The following is a 20,618-nucleotide window of genomic DNA, read 5'->3' on the forward strand; positions in this document are numbered from 1 at the left end:
AGATGAATCTCGAGAAACCTGAATTGTGTTTGAATAAGATGCACAGAATCAGCTCCCTGATTTACCGTAAAGAAATGTTCCAAATAATCTGGTAGATAACGTTTGAGTTCTTGTTCATTCATAAATTATTTTGATGTCAGCATAGATGAAATGGCGATTGGTTATCTCTTCCTCTTGCCAACCCCTTAAGGATCCGATGTGAAATTAGTAGCAAGAAAGCATGTAATTGACAAAGTCACGTGTGCTCAGGGGGCCAGAAACTGAGGGAGAGAGAAGGGGGAAAAAATCAAAAGAGGGAAAGCACATTAGACCATGCGAGCTAAATTTGTGATCGCTCAAAATCAAGATGTTAGACTGATGCAGAAGATCACCTCGTTCCAAAGGGAAAGTTTTCATCTCACGAGTTTGGAGCAGAGGGCCCGTGGGGCAACATGGCCGAAGGTTAATTTTCTTTTCTATTGTTTTACTATGATTTTTTTCCTCTTCCTCTCTTCCCCTCCCCCACTCTCACTCTTGCCTGCCTGCCCCCCCCTTTTTGCTCGACTACTATGCATTTACTTTGCCCCCCCTTCAGATCTCTCAAGGGGGGGCTTTCTGCAAACCTATTGTTATAGATCTCCAAAAATGTTTTGTACCGCCCACAGTGATTCACAACTTGAAAAGCTTTCTGGGGGCTATTGTTTGAATTGTTCGGGTGTGATTAAGCACAGTTTCAGTTGGTGCACCCAAGAAAACATTTATACACCTGCTCTCTTTCCCCATTCCTTCCTAACTTTAATCGAAGGTTATTTCATAGAAGATGCACGTTGCAAAATAATTCTCGTTCCAGTACTATTGCTTGTGCAATAACAAGTAGTTATGCAATCTTCCCAGTTTCTCCTTCGTCCCGCGCCTTGCAAAGAGAATAGTTTTCCTGAACATTTCCCTTTGGAAATGGAATCACTGTTAAACTAACTATATTCTTGTATGCTGTAGTATAATGATGTGACTGAAAGATGGAGTTAAATGAAAATATACACGTTTGTACAGAAACGTGGGCGCTGATCTGATCTACAGAGCATTGCAGGTCCCCCTAAACCCCCTTTTAAGGACTGCTTACTTACGGAAAATGTGATTCAAAAGATTATTTTATAAAGCTTTTCCTTCCCCCTCTTAAGGTCTCTCCTTATATTGTAACGTGTGGACATGTGGTATCATTGTAGTAATTCCATGTGTTTTGTCGTCTTCCATCAAAGGGGGGGCAAGTAAAGGTGGTGGAGACGAACCCGGGAAGCTGCCGGAGCAGGAAGAAGAAGAATCCCAGGTTTTGCACGGAACAGGCCACTGCAAATGGTTCAACGTGCGAATGGGATTTGGATTCATCTCCATGGTAAACCGAGAGGGAAGCCCCTTGGATGTTCCAGTCGATGTGTTTGTACACCAAGTAAGAAAAACTTTTTTTTCTTTCCATTTTCTCTCTCTGGATTAATTGCGTAGATACTAGGTGTACAGAAACAGAAGTGCAGTTACATTATTTTAAGCTTTGTGAACTGTATATTTGTCGATAAAATAGTTTTAAGTTTTATAATCTTTAGGTCAACTACATGAGAGTTTGCCCTTGCAAAGGAATACGGAATCTTTGAAATTTCTTGACTCTTGCTTATTTACCATTTTTAGCCTATAGCAAGATTGATAATGACTTCCCTTAAAAGGTGAATGGTAAATTAACAGATGAACAAGTAAAATGCCAATTCACTTCTGAGGTTATATAAGGAAATACCGTTTGTTTGTAAAAGTTCCCTTTTAGCCATCTCCCTCCCCTCCCCAAGTTAGCCATATAGTGGGTCAAAATCAGCTAATATATTTTACATAATTATTTGATTTTAGTATAAGATTTGAAAGTACATTCCATACAAAGCAATAATTTTAAGAAAGTATATATAGAGGAAGGAGTTTGCTAATCTAGCATTTTGGTTAACTGCAGGGTGTAGGAAATAATAGATCCAAGGATACTGTCCCTTTAAGGGAGGAAACTCAAAAAAGCATGTGGCCAGAGGCGGTTCTAGCTCGTACGTTTAAAATGGACCAGGCTACGTCTTAAAGTAAATGTCTTATATGTACATATAAATTGTTCCACTTTTTTAAGAAATCTCAAATCAGAATCAGAAAGTCAATATTTGGTCTCAGAAATAAAAATTCATTATACTATTCATTCTACAAAAATACTGCAATTACAATGTTGCAACAATAACTTTCACAAAATTACAAGCTTTACTAATTCCATTAAAAGAAAAGATTTCCTTGAAAAGGTATAGAAAGTAGCACTTATAGAAAAGGGGGGAGGGGACCGAAACTTGAATCTTTTCTGTTTTGCTTTGTAAGCAAAAATTAATGAAAATATTTTTATTAATAATAATATGTTGCTCTTCTGACTCAAACCTTCAGATCTGTTAGGGTATATCCCCCAAACGCTTTCCTCTTTGTGTATAAATTTATTTGTACCTACATATGTATGTATGTGTGTGTTTATACACACATAAACATTATACATATATGTTTATTTACTGTGTTGCACATTTGTAGTAACATTCTATTCTTTTTTTTCCCAAAAAGTATACACACATTTGAAATAGCAGATAAGCAGTGGAAACCATAAGAAAATATTCCCTCTTGGTCTGTAGTCTTATGGTTTCTGCAGCTTCCTGATTTCACTCTGTAGCATTTTTTCCATTCAAACCGTCTGGGCATCATTATTGTCTGTTTACATGTAGAAGGATAAGCATAAACTGTGAAAGGAAACAGGATTTATATACATAAATATATTATGAGTTCATATACAAGCTACTTGATTTTATGCTTCCTGTCCAATATGTGGAAATGAAGCCATCCCTTTTGGTTTGTGTGTTGTTTTTTTGAATCTAAGAATGAGTTCCTAAGATCATTGACATCAGTCTTTTTCTACTCCCACCTCCTTTTTAACCTTATTTAGGTTGTTAAATTGTTCTTTACGATCTCATAAATTTGCTTTATAGATAAATGAAAAAAATCTCTTTTGCTAATCATACCTTTGTGTAATTTTCTTTTCTTTTTCTCCCTTTGAAACATATACATATATATGTTAAGACATTTTATATTTGTCTTAAATTCTTAAATCATGTAGAATCAGAATTTAAATTGCCTAGTGGTTACAATTTGAAATAATTGATTAATATATCATATTTAGAATTTTAACACTTCTGAAAAGGCTTATTATAATATAACAACACTTCAGTAGCCTCTCATTTTTAATAGTCTTAGCAGTAAATTTGCTTTCAAAAATATATTTACATAAATGAACTTTTAAAATATTGTTGTATATGTAATTCTTGCATTTATATGAATATACAATTAGATGTATACAATTTATATGAATATACAATTATACAGGCCTTTTATACATAGGTCTTAGCAATTTCATAGCTAGTATGAAACTGATGAGAATATAATGTACTCTTATTTTTAAATTTTAATCTGGTTAATATTTTAGGAGTTTTCTAATAATCTTACTGATTCAATTTTTGAAATGTTTTCTCTATCTCAATTTAGCTTGTACTTATCATGGCCTTACCTTCTCTTCTTGAATCTACTACTCTGTTTAAAACATTTCCTGGCCTGTGTTGAGAAAGAGTATTCTATTTATATAGGTAGTGTGTAAATCATATGACTGACACTTTTGAAAGAATCAAAAGCCCTCCTGACTTTGACAGGGCTACTATGAAGAACAGTAAGTCTTTAAATGTGATAGTGTACAATAACTACTTGAATACCTATTTAAAGGCATTCTGTAATGTTAGGATGCATTGATGTAATTTATTATTATTTTTGGTCAGTTTTCATTTAAAAATTTAAAATATATTTTCTAAATAGTATGCCATTTCTAAGAGCTTCCATTCTTACTGGAGGTATAGTTTTTTGAAAACATAACAATTTGTATATATGGAAATATATAGTTATTATAGTTTGGACTCCCCCCCCCTTTTATGACTTAGAAAATTAAGAACATTCAACTTAACTGGTATCCACCCAAATCAATTAATCACTGAAATTTTGTTAGGTGTTCAGAAATGTTTATGGTATGGGGTTTGTTGATTTTGAAGGTCATCTGACCATGCTTCTTGAAAAGCTTGGATCTGAGGGTTTTATGAATCAGTAGGATTGGGACTATAATAATGAAAAAAATAACACAAAAATTCCTGCCAGAGCACATTTCTGTTGTTTAAATATGGACATAACCCTAAGCCTATTGTAATATGGTTTGTTTAAAATAAAGGAGAAAATGTTCATATGCTCTTAAAATGATAGTTTGGATGCAAAAAGTGGTGGCATAGGATTACAATACAACTTTCCCCAGGAGGGTGTGATGTAATCAATACACACAGAAGAATCTCATGTCTAGGTGCTGCACTATGCATGTCTTTAGATCTGTTGCTGACCCTATTGAGATTATTATGTCAAAATAATAACATAAGGGAACTGTTTAAATATTTTTGGTTTACAAAAGACAATACCTTCTTGTTATCTTGATATTTAATTGGGTACTGTGTAATGTTTGACAATGAACATAAATATGCTTTCATGTGCATATTAACAGTGGTGTTCTATTAACAGCATACCTAATCAGTATTTTAATTTTGGTTTTTTAAAAGGGCATATTCAAGTCATAAACCTCCACATCTTTTGGTTATATAAATTGATAGGTTAGTAGAAAGAAATATGCCACATGGTGTTGAATTTTCATTGTAGAGAAATGTGGTTTAGAGTTTTTTCATATTATAGTGAGACAAAATAAAATTCTGAAAACTCGGTAGGTGGGTGTGTGCCAGTTGTGATTCTGTTGAAGTAGCAGTGTAAGAATCTTAGAGCATATTTAGGACGAAAGGACCTTATCTCAAGGTAATTTCATGGATTCCGAAGAATAAAGTTACTCTGTAAATTATGATAATTTTACCCTTGTATACCTAGCAGAGTGCCTTGCACATAGTAGGAACTTAATGAATGTTTGTCCAATTTGTTTAAGTCAATACTGCCTTATTTCTTAACTTAATATGTATCAACAATAATAAACATAAACTTAATATATATCAACAATAAGCATAAATACCAGAACCATCATATTTAAATGACAAGGTGCTGTCAGTCAAATTATACAGAAAAGATATCTGATCTCCATAATGATTGATGGTTGTCAGGTTTAAAACTAAAAGATTTAAAAATAGTTTCCAACTGATATCTGAAATGCATTCTAATGATATATTATTCACTATTGTACATGGAATGAGTTTGAAAAAATCATGTCATTCCTTGGAGCTTCTGAATTATGCCACTTTAGGGAATTTCTATAGTGATTAAATTTTAGAAGTAATTCAGAAAAAGACATTATAACCCAATGTAACCTACCAGTTGATATTGTTATCTGGTAGACTGTCTAGTGCTCTAGTTTTGACATGTTTATTTTAGAAGTGCCATTACTTCAATTGTAAGCTAAAATGCGCATTTTGAATTTTGTTTTATTAAGGAAGGATAGAGATTAGTTGTTTTTATACAGTGGAACATAGGGTTTCTTGCATCTCAACATGTTTGCAGAATAATTCTTTCCTTTCTTAAAAATATTAAAAAAATATTAGAGATAGTATACAAGCTCACTCATATGCTATGACATAACTGAGAAGGCAGTGGAGATGGAGACAAACATAGGGACATAAGACAGACAGAAACAGAGAGGAAAGGAGGGGGAGAGGATTTTCTTGGCTGTCAAATTTTTATTTGAGACTTACATTTCTAAATCTTTTAAAAAACAAAGTATTTTAGATTATAGGATAAATTATTTAAGCATATTGATCTTTTTTTAGTTGGGAAATGTTTTGAAAACCATTTAGCTCAGTTATTGTATGAGAATAACTTCAAGGATTTGCCAAGATATGAGCTTCCTTTAGACTTAAAATTCATTTTGACAGTCATTTATTTAGGACCTTATAGGTACAAGTCACAATGTTTAACTATACAAAGATGGGTAAGATCATCTTACTGGAATTTTATCTTCAGAAGATTCATTTTTCATTTTAAGATTTTGATTTCTAAATGATGACAGTATTGTTCATCATGAACAGTGATTGTTTTCTGAAAAATTTAAGCATTTTTTGTTACATTATTTTGCTTAGAAATATAAGGATATATACACAGAAATTACAAAATTATTTTAGTGTATAATTATTTCTGAAGAAATCTTCAAAAATTTCTTGTTAGTATGGAATTTATGTTGACATTATTGTGAATTATAAATATGTATACATGTGTACCCTTTTAATAATTATTTCACATGTGGGGCATCATTTGAATGTAGCAAATAATTCATGCTTTGCTGGTATCTAGAGTAGTTAAAATATTTTTTGAAGACATTTATTTCAAGAGTTTATTGTGATAATTTTCTCAATATAGTATGTTCATTGCCAATTTCTAGAATTTTCTGCTTTTGATGTAACAGCATTTAATTTAAGTATTCTATTCCCATGTAAAAGTTTGTCATAGTGGTAGATAGATGCTCTGTGCTTTGAAGCAATTAGGAAATATTAGTCATTAAATGAAACCTTTTCTTATAAGCTTTATTTTTAAAGTTAAACTTCGTTGCAAGCCATTTTGGTATTTTAAAAACAGTGCCTGATTTACTAAGCCTTAAAGATTATTGGCTTTGTCAAGTCTTCCAAAGAATTTTAAACAAAATATATTGTATGTGACTTACTAACAAATTCACTTTTACGTATATTTAAAACAAGATATTGGCAGTAGCTCTAATGATGGAACAACACAACCTCAATGGTAGGGATATAGATGTTGGGCTCTTCTCTTGCCAATTGGTGTGTTTTTCATAGTCTTTTGTGCATCTAACTAAAAAGAATTAGTCTTGTTCATTCTACATGTTGGTTTTGAATTAGGTTTACAAGAGAGTATTTACAGTGTTCAGACTTTTTGTTGAGATTTTCTAAAGAAACTTTATTGTGTCTCCTTTTAACATTTTCCTTTATCCTTCTTTGTATTTCTCTTTCAAGATTGCAGTTTAAAAAAAGACAATAAAGTATGTAATTGTTCGTTAAACAAATGTGAAAGGTTTCACAAACTTCTTACAGACCAAATCATCTTGGAGCTCTGGTCACATTTGGTCACCTCTGTTGGTTAGAAACCTGTCTGATACTTGTCCTTCACAGTGTGAGTGAACTTCATCCATCCTTCCTTGTGAAGTTTGCTGTTTTTGTGGGCAACCAAATTCTTCCTTATAATGAGAACTTCACTTCTTCTTGTCATGAAATGGCTGAAGTATTTGTGTGGAGTTTATCACAGACATAATTTGGGGCTTAGTAATTGTTTTAGTGGTAGGGTTAGCCTACAATTTGGAAAGTTTCAATTTATGTATTATAACACCCCAAAACACTGGAAATGAAGATGTATATTTGGTAGAAGGACTTCAGTGGAACTTATATTTGGTGAAAACTAAAAGGAAATGCTTTAAAATTTGCTAGGATATTGAATTTTTTTTTATTTAACCAAAAATAAATTTCCTCAGGTAAATTGTTTAAATGCATTATTGTGTATTCACATCTTTGTGCCTGTAGGGCATGCATGAAATTTAATTGGAAGTTCATCTCTGCAGTTTGTTGAATATCTTAAAAGATGACAAGCACATCAGAGATACTGAAATGGTTTACATTTCTTCAAAAAATAATTTGATTTAAAATGTCCAAATAGCAAGATTAATGGCTGCCAGTAAATTGATTAAGAATTGATATATCCATGATAATTGTTATAAGTTTTTAAGAAATGCTCAGATTACATCAATAGAAACATTGTATGTATTGAAAGTACATTGAAGGAGGAGCAAAGATTTTAAATTGCACTTTAAGTGCAGCAAGATAAATATTTCAGATAGAGTAACAAGGTAAGAGCATATTCTTGTCATTGTTTCATTTTAATGTAAAAGTATTTGGCAATTTGTAAAGTGTTTCCATTAAGTAAATTGAAATTTATGAATAATTGCTGTGTGTTATATGTTTTTAGTTGAAGGAAAGACTGGTTCTATGTATTTAAATAGTCCCTAACTTAATGGTTAGCACATAGTACAGTTTCCATAAATATCTGTTGAATGAATGAGTGAAAATTTAAACAATCATTTCCTTTGGAAAGCCATAGATCAGTAATTTTGCTCTATGCTAATGTTTTGAGAATTAGACTATTTCATGTGATGCTTTTAATTTGAACAAGCCAGGAACTGCTCAGGTCCTTTTATGTATTTTAACTTTGTTCATTGAATGTTGTCTAAAATTAATGGAAATAATTTTGTTACACAGGTATTTTTATTTTAATGATAGTTGCTACAATGCTATATAAACTTTTGTTGGTGATTATTTAGTGCCTGGCATTTATATCAGTAGGAGTTAATGCAAGGCAGTGTTGCTTTAAATAGTGTTGTTTGACTGTCCAATACAATGTATTATATATACCTAAGGACAATGAAAATAGGCATTCAACTTTATCTTCAAATATAGATATCTAAATTGTCAATACATGCCAGCTATTCTGTAGTTTTTAGAATCTAAACAGTTTCTTTGTTGAGGTATGGACTTTTAAGGCTGTCTTTGTAATAATTTGGTAGGTGATGGGGGAGGGGGACAGGGAAGAGGAAGAGAAAGTGAAGCCATATTGTCTGCTTTGACATTGGGTCAAATCAAATGGGTATTTCTTAGTTTTGACTTAAATTTGTTCCAGCACATATATAACCTGAAACTCATGTATATGTATATACCTTTCTAAATTTTTTCTGAGCATAGATGTATAGAAATGATCAGAGTACAAGTTCTTTCATTGTATAAAAAGTTAATTGGCATATATTTTACTCATTTAAATGTTAGTTTACATTTACTTTATTTCAAACAGTTTTAATTTTGTAAATGGAATAAATTGACTTGTTAATATTCACATCTGATGTCAGAAATTTCTCCATTGGTTTTCAGTTGTAACAGGTTGTTTACATTAAATTTTGGGAGGAGTTAAATGGACGAGAACTTCTATTATTGAAGAAAAATAACAACTATTAAAATATTTGGAATTATTTCTTCCTAATAAAGTATATGATTACTCATAGGCATGCTACATGTAGATAGGTTGGTGTTTACACTGAATTTTAAAATAATTGTATAGGATTATTTAAGCATACATGTGGATGTGTTAAAGAAGGAAAAAAAATATTTAGTTTGAAAGCTTTTTGTTGAGGTTTTTCCTTAACAGATTTGTCTAAAATCCTATCATTTAATGTTTTACAGTGTTTAAATAGAATATATTTTTTGTTGCCTTAGAGATTCGTAAAACTTACAACAGACCTACTATTATTTAACCTGAAAATACTTAAATTAGTTGTTTGTTATTTTAAATGGAATACATCTTTAGGTGAATTTTTAAAAATGTTCCTTAGTTCTCTAGTCAAGCAAAGATAGAGGTATGATTTTATTTTCTCTCATGATGTAGTTATTACAAGTTTTCAAATTGGTTTTATGTTCTCCAGTGTTCTTTCCTGACCATTGACTTCCACAATCCTCTAGGCCACTACTGATTATCAATATTCTGTTTTAAAGTGCTTGCAGTCTTCGAATTCTTTGATCTAACATTTTCCTTTCTCAATTTCCTTGATGTTGTATTTTGTATGACACTGTAGTAAAGGAGATGTTTCATTTACCCTATAATAAAGGTGTCTCACAATTGAAGAAGGTCATTGATTAAATGTAAAGTCTGGCTTGAATTATATCAAACAATTTTCCCTAAGCTTGGGAACTTTTCCATTTTAAAAGTTAACAAAATTGAAATTGTGAGACTTAGAAGCCTGTCTAACTTTTCAGCATCTTTTCCAAAAATAGATTAAATGATTATCTTGTCTCATACTTAACTTGATTTTATTTGTCAGTAAGAAGTAATGAATCATTCTGATTCAGTATTAGTTGGAAAGGAAAAGCCTCCTCTCATTTTAAAATTAAAATTTTCTAAAATCTAAAGCACCAATCTGAAAAAATGCCCTACCACTTTGAAAAACTGGAAAACAAAATCTATATACAATTGGATTTGCACGTATGCCTTCTTAAGAGTTTCCTCCCCCATTCCATTGAAGAATTTTGAATGGTGAGGAATTTGCACCCTTTGGCTCAGGTTGCAGGCCCTCTTGATCAAACTAGGGAAGCCAGGGTCAGGGCTATTCATTGCCTATCACTTCCTCAGGCCATTTATAACCGACCTTTCTGCTTGCAAAAGATTCTCTTTTTGTTAGTCTTTTAATATGACATATGCTTTTAAACAGATAAGATAATCATTTTTTGATTTTATTTACAACATGGTTTGATCTTAATATTTGAAGAGGTTCATTATTATTTAAATATTTTTAACATAGCTTTTTAGGTAAGTGCTTTATTAGTATAGTAATAAAATAATTCTTCCAACAGGATGAGATTCTCTACCACTATTCGCCTCCTTTTTTCTCTATCAAACAATCTCTTATAGATTAAATAAAACATCTTAATTTGAATTAGAAATGCAAAAAGCCCAGAAGTACTTTGAACATTTATGCTAACACTTAGAAAAAGCAGGAAATAATACTTGCACATGTGTGTGTGAAGCAGTGGTAAAGATGTAAATGCTTTTCATCTAGACTCAGGTTCAAACAAACACCCAACACTTTGTTCTTATCTCTGAATTCCAAATAAAGTATACAGCCCTGGTTCAAGACCTTAGGACCACCCATCACCCTGGACACTGGATACTCCTATTTATTCAAGAAGCTTGTGAAGTGTATGTAGTGCTGAGTGGGGGATGGGTGTGTGTGTGTGTGTGTGTGTGTGTGTGTGTGTGTGTGTGTGTGTGTGTGTGTGTGTGTGTGTGTGTGGTGTGTGTGTGTGTGTGTGTGTGTGTGTGTTTAACATCACGACCATAGGTGATTCTTCAAAACAAAGAAGTAACATTATTTGTAAATTTCTGAATCCTGTCTATCCCTGTAGGATGTTCCAATTCTAATTTTACTTCGCAGAGAATGGTAGTTGTTTTCATGAAAGTGCTGCCACCGTAGTGTGTGGAGCTGGGGAGGTGGGGAGTAGGGAGGTTGGATGCAGTTTTCACATTTTTGATGTATTCAGGAGGTTAAAGTGGGCCCCCATTAAGATTAACCTCAACCCATTACAGCTTTTTGGCTTGCAGGCCCCACCCATGAATGGCCTTGGATAGCTAATACCAAGCTTTTGTTTCTCCTGTAAGAAAGGTTTTTAAGAAAGGAAAGAAAACAGTTCATTCTCTTTCACTGCCTCAGTCATGTGACTTCCCTTTTAGTGAGTCACAGGGTTGAAGGTGAATTTCAGAATGAATAAGATTTGAAATTTTAAATTTATAAAAATAATTGTTATCGAATGGCTATTAATGTAATTTATCAAACTGTGTTCACTAGAAAAATTATTTTTTTTGAAAGACTTACTGTGCGTTATTTAGTGCTATGCCCTCTTTCTTTTTTTTAAAAACCTAGAGATGTTCCATGTGAAACAGGTTTTCAATTGAAGCAGTACTTATCTCTTGCATCTCCCCTAAACTGGTAGCTACTGAATCTTCTGCAGAATTGTTTCACCATCACCTCTATCTTTCAAGCTGTCTTTGAGGTTTCTGAACTGTAACATATTTTCTCAGAACACACATGGTAAATAAAATGGAGGAGGGGATCTACTCCCCTACCTCCGTTGTGTGGAGTTGGGATTGCTTCTTGTCATAGCAATTTGGTCATAAATAAATTGCTGGTGAAAAAAAAGCCTATAAAATAGCATATAAAAAAGATAAAGATAATTCAAGGATCACACTTCTTAATTTTCTTTTGGTTATCGTAGTTGAGAGAGGGTTTGAGTGAAAAGAAAAAAGTATTATATGACATCATGGGCTTTATGTCAAGAAATTAATAATTTTGAATTTATATAACTTTGAATAACATTGGAAGTTTGGTTATTCTTAAGGATATTCCTCTAATTTTAATTTTTAAATATCAGTCACCAACATGTTTTGGTTTTTGTCTATGTTTATATACATTTGCTTTTCAAAAGTGTTGCTACTATAAAGGTGGCTAAAAAAGGGATGTCAGTTATGAGAAAAATCTTTCAAATATTGGCCACTTAAAAGAAATTACTTTTCTTCTCTTCATTATTTCTTTACTTTGGCCATGTCATTTAACAGCTTGGGCATTTGTTTTCTCATCTCTAAAATAAGAGTGTTGGAATGTTTAAACTCTAAGATTCCTTTGAATTCTATAAAGTCTTATTGTCTTTTGTGTGTGTTTTTTTTTTAAGAGTGAAGAATGGTAGTTACTTTTAAGAAATTTTTAAGAAAGACTACATTTCCATTATATTTCAGAGTGTGAAAGGAATAAAATGAATGGAAAATAAATGGGATTATTTGAGGATACTTTTGATTCTTGTTATCTTCCAATTGAAAACACTCTATTATCTTGATGGAAAATAGTGCTTTTTAAATGTCATATTCAAAGTATATGTATATATATATAACCATATATGTATATGGTTATATATATATACATATATATATTGTTAAATCTTAAAGGACAGTGATATTTGATGCTTATTAGATCCCTGAAAAGGATAACTGAAACTATAAAATGGGATTTTTTTTTTACTTTATTTTTGTTGGCAAAATGAAATGCAATGATCATTTAAGGAATCAATTAATTCAGTGTTATTACTTACATGATATGTCTTGTTCATTTATTTTGAAAGGTAAAAAAGATACATTAAAATATGTGGGAAGAGTGAAATATATTACCTCTGGCCTGCAAGTTTATTTAAGTACTATATGTTGTTTTCTTTCATTATGGCAGGTAATTTAAATTTTAAATGTAGGTTATATTTAAGGAATACTGTGCACATGCCTTTTTTACATTAAAATTAAACTTTTGGGGGTTATATATGTGTGTATACATAAGTATACACACATATATATATACACACATATATATATGTCTATACTTTCCATTCTTAAATCTTCAATTTTTTAAATTAGTATTTTAATTTTGGTTTACATTTCACTAAGATGTTTCAAAAAGCTCATTAGAGTTTTAAACCTTTCAAATCTTTGTGCCACTCATCTCTTTTGTCTAGCCTAGTTATTCATAAAATACCTATCACTATTTAAGGATCTGAACCTCTGGCATTGACATTTGTTGTTGAAATGCAACACCTGTTTTACAAGTGTTTGTATAAGCTTTAAAATTAGACAGTTATAAAATTAATTTCTAGAATTGTGTTGAAAAGATATTTGTTATAGGGATAAACTGCTTTGGTTTAGAAAAACTGCAAATAAAGTAATTTTAAAGAAAAGATTCTTTTAAAATCCTTGTTTTTTTTTTTCAAAAACTTTTTTCCTTATATTTTTCTGGTTGGTCTCCTTTTGGACAAATTTTCAAATGTTTTCTCTAACTTGGTCTAACTTAGAAAGTTTGCTTGAGTAGTAATACAGTTTGAGGTATGTTATCTTTTTATTTGTTTTATTGAATTTATGGTGAGTGAAACACAATGAATGAATATTTTCCTCAGAAAATAAAAATTTTAAGAAATTGAAAATTTTTCAAATGGCTACAGGAAAATGCCAACTGAATTTGAAAATTTACTCTAGTAAATAGTCTTGCCAACATGTCCTAGGGTTCTTCCTTTTACAGTGGTAATACTAATTTTGTAAAGATAAATCAATAAAAAGAATCTTAGCAGATGGTAGTTGGTGAATTTTTAAAAATAATTTAGCATGATCACATTTGCCTCTCTTTTCCTTGATTAAAAAACAACAATACCCTCAACTTGGTAACTGTTTAAAGATTCTCAAAGAGAATATAGGTTTTCCTTAAAGAATTTGAAATTGACTTTCAAAATGTATTTTGAAACATACCAAAATACCTAAATTTTTGAATAAAATACTCTTCCTGGATTTAAAAAAAATACTGTCAAGTAGGTCATTTGATGTTTTCAAAGTTTATCAATAGGCTTTAAAATACACATAAGCCCTTTGTTAGTTTGCTTATATTCTAATTTGCAGTTTTTCTCTTCTAGACACATCAAATTTCTTATATTTTTAATATCTTGAGATGCCCCCAAATAAGTCATAATTTCCTGAGTTTGCACCTCTCCTTACACTAACACCACTGCCTGAGCTGCCACCAGTAATTATCACTTCCTTTGTGGGGCCTCCTCAGTGTTCTTAGTGCTTTGCCTCCCCCCTACTCTGCTCCACCTCACTCCATCTCAGACCCGCAGCTGTAAGCTCCCTTTGGGGAAGGAAGCTGGACTCTGTCTTTAGCAGTGGTAAGAGACCAGCCATAGAGGAGAGCAGGTAAGAAAAGAATGGATTTTATCCTAGTATTTTCAAGCTGTGGAGAGGATCTAGTCCAGACAGTATAGATGCAAAAGGATAATGGGTTCTCTGGCATTTTCAGTCATCTGGACATTGCTGCCACTTTGAAGAAAAATATGACAACTATGATATGTCAAAGAGTCATAGACAAATTCACCAGTAGCTTCCTCTATGTCTTTTATCCCTGTTAAAGATAGGCTGAAGTTTCTTGCATTGTTGCCTACCTGGAGCTAATGTTCTTGCTTCTAGTCCAGCAGTCAATGCCAACAATTTCTTTTGGCAATTAGGGGTTCCCACTGATAATTTTCCTGGGGAGTGTACTTGGGACCAAACATAAGTCTACAAAGCATATGCATCATCTAACTTAAGGATTGAAAATTGTGACTCCTTGCTGCCTCATGAAAGCCATGAGTATAGTTTTACCTACCTCTAAAAAAAGTAGTTTATTTTACTTTAGAATTGTTACAGCTGTAATATAAGAAAAAGCATAGTTAATACATGAGCTCAAGTTTATTGTTAATGAAATATGATGTTTCTGGCTGCAAATATGTTCATCAAAATTGATGTACTTTGTAATGCCTATTGAAAGCATGGTTAGACTATCAGCTAAACTGGTGCCATACATATTCTTAAATCATTTGAAATTCTTTCAAATTTTCAACACAGCATAGTGTATAGATGTATATGCATAATTTCTTTTGTACTAGGAATTTTTAATAGATAAAAAATTTATAACTCCTTTTCCTACATTATTATATGCCTACAAAGGTATATTATTATCCACTAGTGACTTTTGATCCTTTTTTATGACACATCATTGTTTAAGTAGAAAGTCATTGTGTAAGTGCCATGGAGAGTATTTTGTGACAGTAAATGTATATTTTCAGAAAAAGTAATATTTCAAATATCTTTCATTGTATGTCCATGCATGGTACCATAGTCAACTAGATATTTTCCCTACCCCTAAACCCAGGTCTGCTGAGGAGGGGTTGAAAGAACCTGAAGAGGTCTCTGCAAGTGAGGTATACCCAAAGGTATGAGCAATTAGGAAATTTCTCTCAAATTTACATATTACTGATATTTTAAGTAGTTCCTTCAAGTAAAGACAATGTAAGGGAGCTATTTTACTACTCTAAATCTTTTTTGATATAAAGAGTTACTTGAATACTCAAGTGATCTGTGATCTCATCAATCCATTATGTTACATTCAGTGCTACTGATCACAACCTATCCATACCTGTCCATTCTGTGTGACTGATTCATATCTTCCCATAAGTACACCATAGCGGGTATACTCATGTGTACTCATGCTAGGGACTGTGGTGCTTTTTCTTGACAGTGAGGCTGCTCACCTGTTTTCTCTCTTGCCACATGATTGGCCCATCTTCCTTTTCAATCATATATTTCTTTGAATACATAGTTGACTGTGTTTTTTCATTGCGCTATGAATGATTATAACACTCACTTAGATGGGAAAACCAATAAAATCCTCATACATCCATATGTATGAATGTGTATATTTGTGTGTATACACACAGACATATGCAGTATCTTGGACACTGTAGATGGAAAATAAGTTGGTTTTTAATTAAATAGGAGAACAGGCTGAATTATCTTTGGGAAATTGCAACTCTTTTAATGACCTCAAACTTTTCCTGGAAATAAAGGCACATTTTAAAAGATGCCAATATTCTACTTGTGTTATTGTATAAGTGTGATACAGGGAACATTATCAAATTAAAAGGTTATCCTTATGAAAACCAATATCTGGAAGAAGAAATTTTTTACAGTGAGACTATTTTATAGTAGTAGAATAGCTAGCTCGAAAAATATCTTCTTAATAGGGTATAGGTAAAAGTGTTTTTATTTACTCAGAAAGAAGACCTCTCTGGTGTTCCGAGTAGTAATGAGAAAATTCTATTTAAGTGGAGCTATGCAAAAATTCTGTCAAATAATTTCTAGGTCCTCCTCAAGAAGCTCCAGTCAAGCTTGAGGATCCATTAAGGTGGGTGAGAGTAGAAGAGAGGTGGGGAAGAGCCCTTTGTAAATTATTGTTGTGGATTATTGATGTTAGGTAAATTGTGACTGTTTTGTAGATGTTTCTGTTGACTTTCTTGATAGGTGATAATTCTTAGTTCCGTAAGCATTTGGTTTTTATTTTCCCATGGCTTCTGTTTTGATTTCTTTTGCTCCTCCTCCATAAACTTTCAACTGTACAGGATACTAGTGAAGCCAAAAAATTAGATTAAATCTCATTTTAAGACTCTCAAAAAAGGTGAATGCTGGAAGGATAATAGAAAGGAGGATCTAATTCTGATTTATAAAATAAGCAAAAAATTCAGTTCTGGATAAGTTCAGTATTTTAAAGCTGTTGTTAAAGAACAAATCAATATTTTATGAAGAGGTAATAATGAAGTATGTGGTATCTAAGGTAACATATTTTAACATATTTTAAAAATAAGTTTAATTGATTCTCTTTGTATTTACATCACAATTATTTCTGGAAATACTGCTCCCTCACTTGTTCCAAACGAACCCTTCTTCATAAAAGAAAAAAAAAAGCACTCATATAGTGGCCATGTGTGCAAATGAATAAAATATTCTGTCTCATGCCTTTCTGTTGTGAGGAGAGAGGTATGTTTCATGGTCAATTTCCCAGGGCCATTACCCTTTTGTTATTTTTTTTAAGTCTACTGCTTTAAAAAAAACTTTCTAAATATTTCTTTGGTAATGTTTTTTCTTTTTTCATATCACTGTCACTTCTCCATGCATCCTCATTACTCCTGTTAAAGTATTCTCTTCTAATAAAAAAAATACAATCAAGGAAAATAAATCATAAAAAAAAAATACAGTCGAAAAATAAATCAACGCATTGACCAAGTATAAAATGTGTGCCTCTTTCGGTACATTTTGTCCACCACCATTCTGCCAAGAGATGGGATGTATGCCTTACCTTCAGTCTCCTAAAATCAAATTGATTGCTGTATTGATCAGAATTTTGAAAGTGTTCTTTTTTTTTTTTTTTTTTTTTACTATTGCTTTCCTTTATATTATTTCCATGGTTCTGTAAGTTTTGGTTCCACTAACTTGACTTTACATAACTTTATGCACTGTACTGATTTTCTCTGAATTTTTTATATATGTCTTCTTTTATAGTTCAATAATACTTCATTGTATTCATATGCCACGGTTGGTTCAGCCATTCCTCATTGATAGACAAATCTTTTCCTTTCATTTTTTTTTTTTACTATTTCAGAAATTGATGCTATGAATAATTTTAGGCCCTTTCCCTCTGTCTTTGACCTCTTCAGATATATTCCTACTAATGATGTCTTTTGGTCAAAGGGTATGTACAGTTTGATGACTTTTATCTCAATTCCAAATTATTTTCCAAAGTGATTGGCCTATAGTTTCACCAAGAGTGTATCTACATTCCCACAGCTCTTCCAGCATTTTGTAATCTTCTGTAATTTTTGCCTCTGATGAGTATGAGGTGAAACTTTGGAGTCATTTAAAACTCATTCTTCTTCTTAGTTTATTTGAAAGTCTATCATATGGTTTCATTTCATGTTTTTGAAAAGTGGCTGTTCATATTTTTTGACCATGTTTTGCATCATTTCTGCCCATGCACCATCACATATTGTTATCCACTCTGCCGCTGTCTTGCTTCTTCCCACCTGCCGTAATACCTCAGGCAAAAATTTACCCATCTTCATCCAAGTCTTGATCTGACCTCAGCAATCAAATCAATACTCTGACACTACTTACCATTGATCTTGAAAAGGGCATGTCAGTTGATTGTGGATCAATTCACTATTCTTGTGACTCTGTAACTCCCCAGATTTTCTCTTTACACTTTTATGTACATATATGTGTGCATTATATTATTTACGTATGTATACATTATATACATAGTGTGTAGGTATATACTGTTGTTTTTTCCCAGTAGGAATGTAAGCCCCCTGGAGGGCTTATTGTTTGTATTTTTTATTCCAAGTATGTAGTATAGTGCCTCACACAATAGTAAGCACTTATTAAATGCCTTTTTATTTATTCGCTCATGCTTTTGCTCATTTTTGAAGAACATTATTGGTTTTTCTGTTATTGAGTTTAGCGTCTTTTTTAGTGATCTCTTCCTTTACATTATAGTCATTATGTAATAGTTTGTCTGATTCTGCTTATTTCACTCCGTATCAGTTCATTGGTTGTTGTCCTTCATTCTTGAAGGGGACCAAAATGACATCACTATGCTAGACTCAGGTTACAGTGTGTCCCACTGTGGTTGATCAGATCAATATGGGCTCGAAATATTCTGCCACAGGTGGGGTATAAATAGTCCATGTGAATATTTGGGGTGGAGTCTCTAAATTTGTATATTTTGTGTTTCTTTTGAGTTATTTTAATACAAATCTTATGTTTCTCTGAATTCCTCATATTCAATATTTATCAAATAATATTACATTCCAAATAATAAGTAATATTTCATTGCCTTATTATACTAGTTTGTTTAGCCATCCCTTAATGGATTGATACCCATTGCTAGTTTTATTCTACCAGAAAAAGAATACTGCTATGAATAATTTAGTATATGTTGGACTTTTACATCTATCTTTGTTCTACTTGGGTGTATGTTCCCAAGAGGGGATCACTGAGTCAAAAAGGCATTAACAGTTTAGTAACTCTTCTTACATTTTTCTAACATGATATAGATAATTCTTGGATGACTCCATAGATCTACCAATAGTATATTAATGTGTTTGTTTTCCTATAATCTCTTTAGCATTAACTGTTTTCTATTTTCTTTTTTTATCTTGTATGTATGTCCTTTGTTCTTGAAGAGGATCATGACATAAGAATGATGACATGACTTGTGGCTGACTTTGATTTGAGGGAGGGAGGGATGTACAAGGTCACCAGCTCACTTTCTTCTCCAGAGCCATCTGAGTCCAGTGCCCTGATATTCATTAGGACAACTGGAGATGGCTCAGGATGCAATGTGAAGACCCTAGCCCTTTTAGGCTAAGGTCTTATCACATTCTTACGTTGAGTGAGATATACCCATTTCATGAATAGGCTTCATTAAGTAGTTACTCAAGGGATGGTCCCTTTAATTAAAAAAAAAAATCAGTCTGGGAGGGGAAGACTCTCAGGGTTCCTAGGTAAAAGAGAAACAGTTACTATTTAATAATTACATTACTTACCATTTTAAAGGATATTAGATAACCCCTTAGAATTGTGTTAATTTTAATTTGTCTTCTTACTAGTGATTTGCAGTGTTTGTATACATTCATTTATAGTTTGTAAATATCCTTAGATGTATCCTTATCCTTTTGTATGGGAAAAGGTATCTGAGGTAATGTTGGAGAAAAAAACAAACCTGACTTTCAGGTAGTGAACATTTAATAAATATTTATTAAACTAAATTCTAGTTTTTTGTTGCATTGTGTACTGTAAGTACATTTTTGGTATAGCATAGTAAAAAATATAATTAACATAGTTTGAGTTAGTTTTCTCATAATTTTCGCTTACATTCAGTCAGTAGCCTTTTCGTGTCTATGTGTGTGTGTGTGTGTGTGTGTGTGTGTGTGTGCATTTGTTCTGTAGGTTGATCATTGATTGATTCATTGGTGATTCTTTTATCAAAATGATCTTACATTTGTTTTCATTCTTTAAAGTGAAAAGTTAATGCTCAAACTTCCTAATTATGAAAGGCTGTAAAAAATGTTTCAGAAGAGTTGTCATCCTCCTCCTCCTCATCATCACTGTTAGTAGATCTGTGATTCTCAGTTACCTCCTCACTTTACTCCTATGGGCTTCTTCTTTCATTGATGAGTTCTTCCTAGAGCCTCCTTATTGGGGAAGGGCACAGATCAGCCATCTATGATTCTTAGTATTTAGCTACCATGGCTGCCTCCTTTTTTCTCTGCTTCTGCAGGCTCCTTTCCCATGGGTGAATTCTTTTTAGAATCTCCATTTTGGAGAAGGGCAAGAAGAGCCATCCTGGATTCTCAGAATTTAGGCACTATGCTACCACATTGGTACCTCCTTTCCTTACCCTTTTCAGCCACCTTTTTATGTATTTGTCTTCATTCATTAGAATGTAATCTCCTTGAGGGCAGGGACCGTATCCTCAAGGCAATATTCACAGCATTGTTGGTGACTGTGAATATGCCAGCATAGTTCTCTAC

At 32.4% G+C, this 20,618-nt stretch overlaps 1 protein-coding gene across 2 annotated transcripts in view; it reads left to right on the plus strand.

The window, feature by feature from the left end:
• The first annotated feature begins 268 nt into the window (after positions 1 to 268).
• Positions 269 to 20,618, plus strand: part of LIN28B (lin-28 homolog B) — a 111,978-nt gene continuing 91,628 nt past the window's right edge. The window contains exons 1-2 of one of the 2 annotated variants that reach the window (XM_072642939.1): positions 269 to 441; positions 1,236 to 1,423. In XM_072642939.1, coding sequence (XP_072499040.1) covers positions 432 to 441; positions 1,236 to 1,423 — 198 coding nt within the window. In that variant the 5' untranslated portion in view covers positions 269 to 431. The remainder of the gene's footprint in view (positions 442 to 1,235; positions 1,424 to 20,618) is intronic. The other variant, XM_072642940.1, reaches the window with a different exon arrangement.

This window comes from Notamacropus eugenii, chromosome 2 (genome assembly GCF_028372415.1).
Source record: "Notamacropus eugenii isolate mMacEug1 chromosome 2, mMacEug1.pri_v2, whole genome shotgun sequence".
Classification (NCBI taxonomy): domain Eukaryota; kingdom Metazoa; phylum Chordata; class Mammalia; order Diprotodontia; family Macropodidae; genus Notamacropus; species Notamacropus eugenii.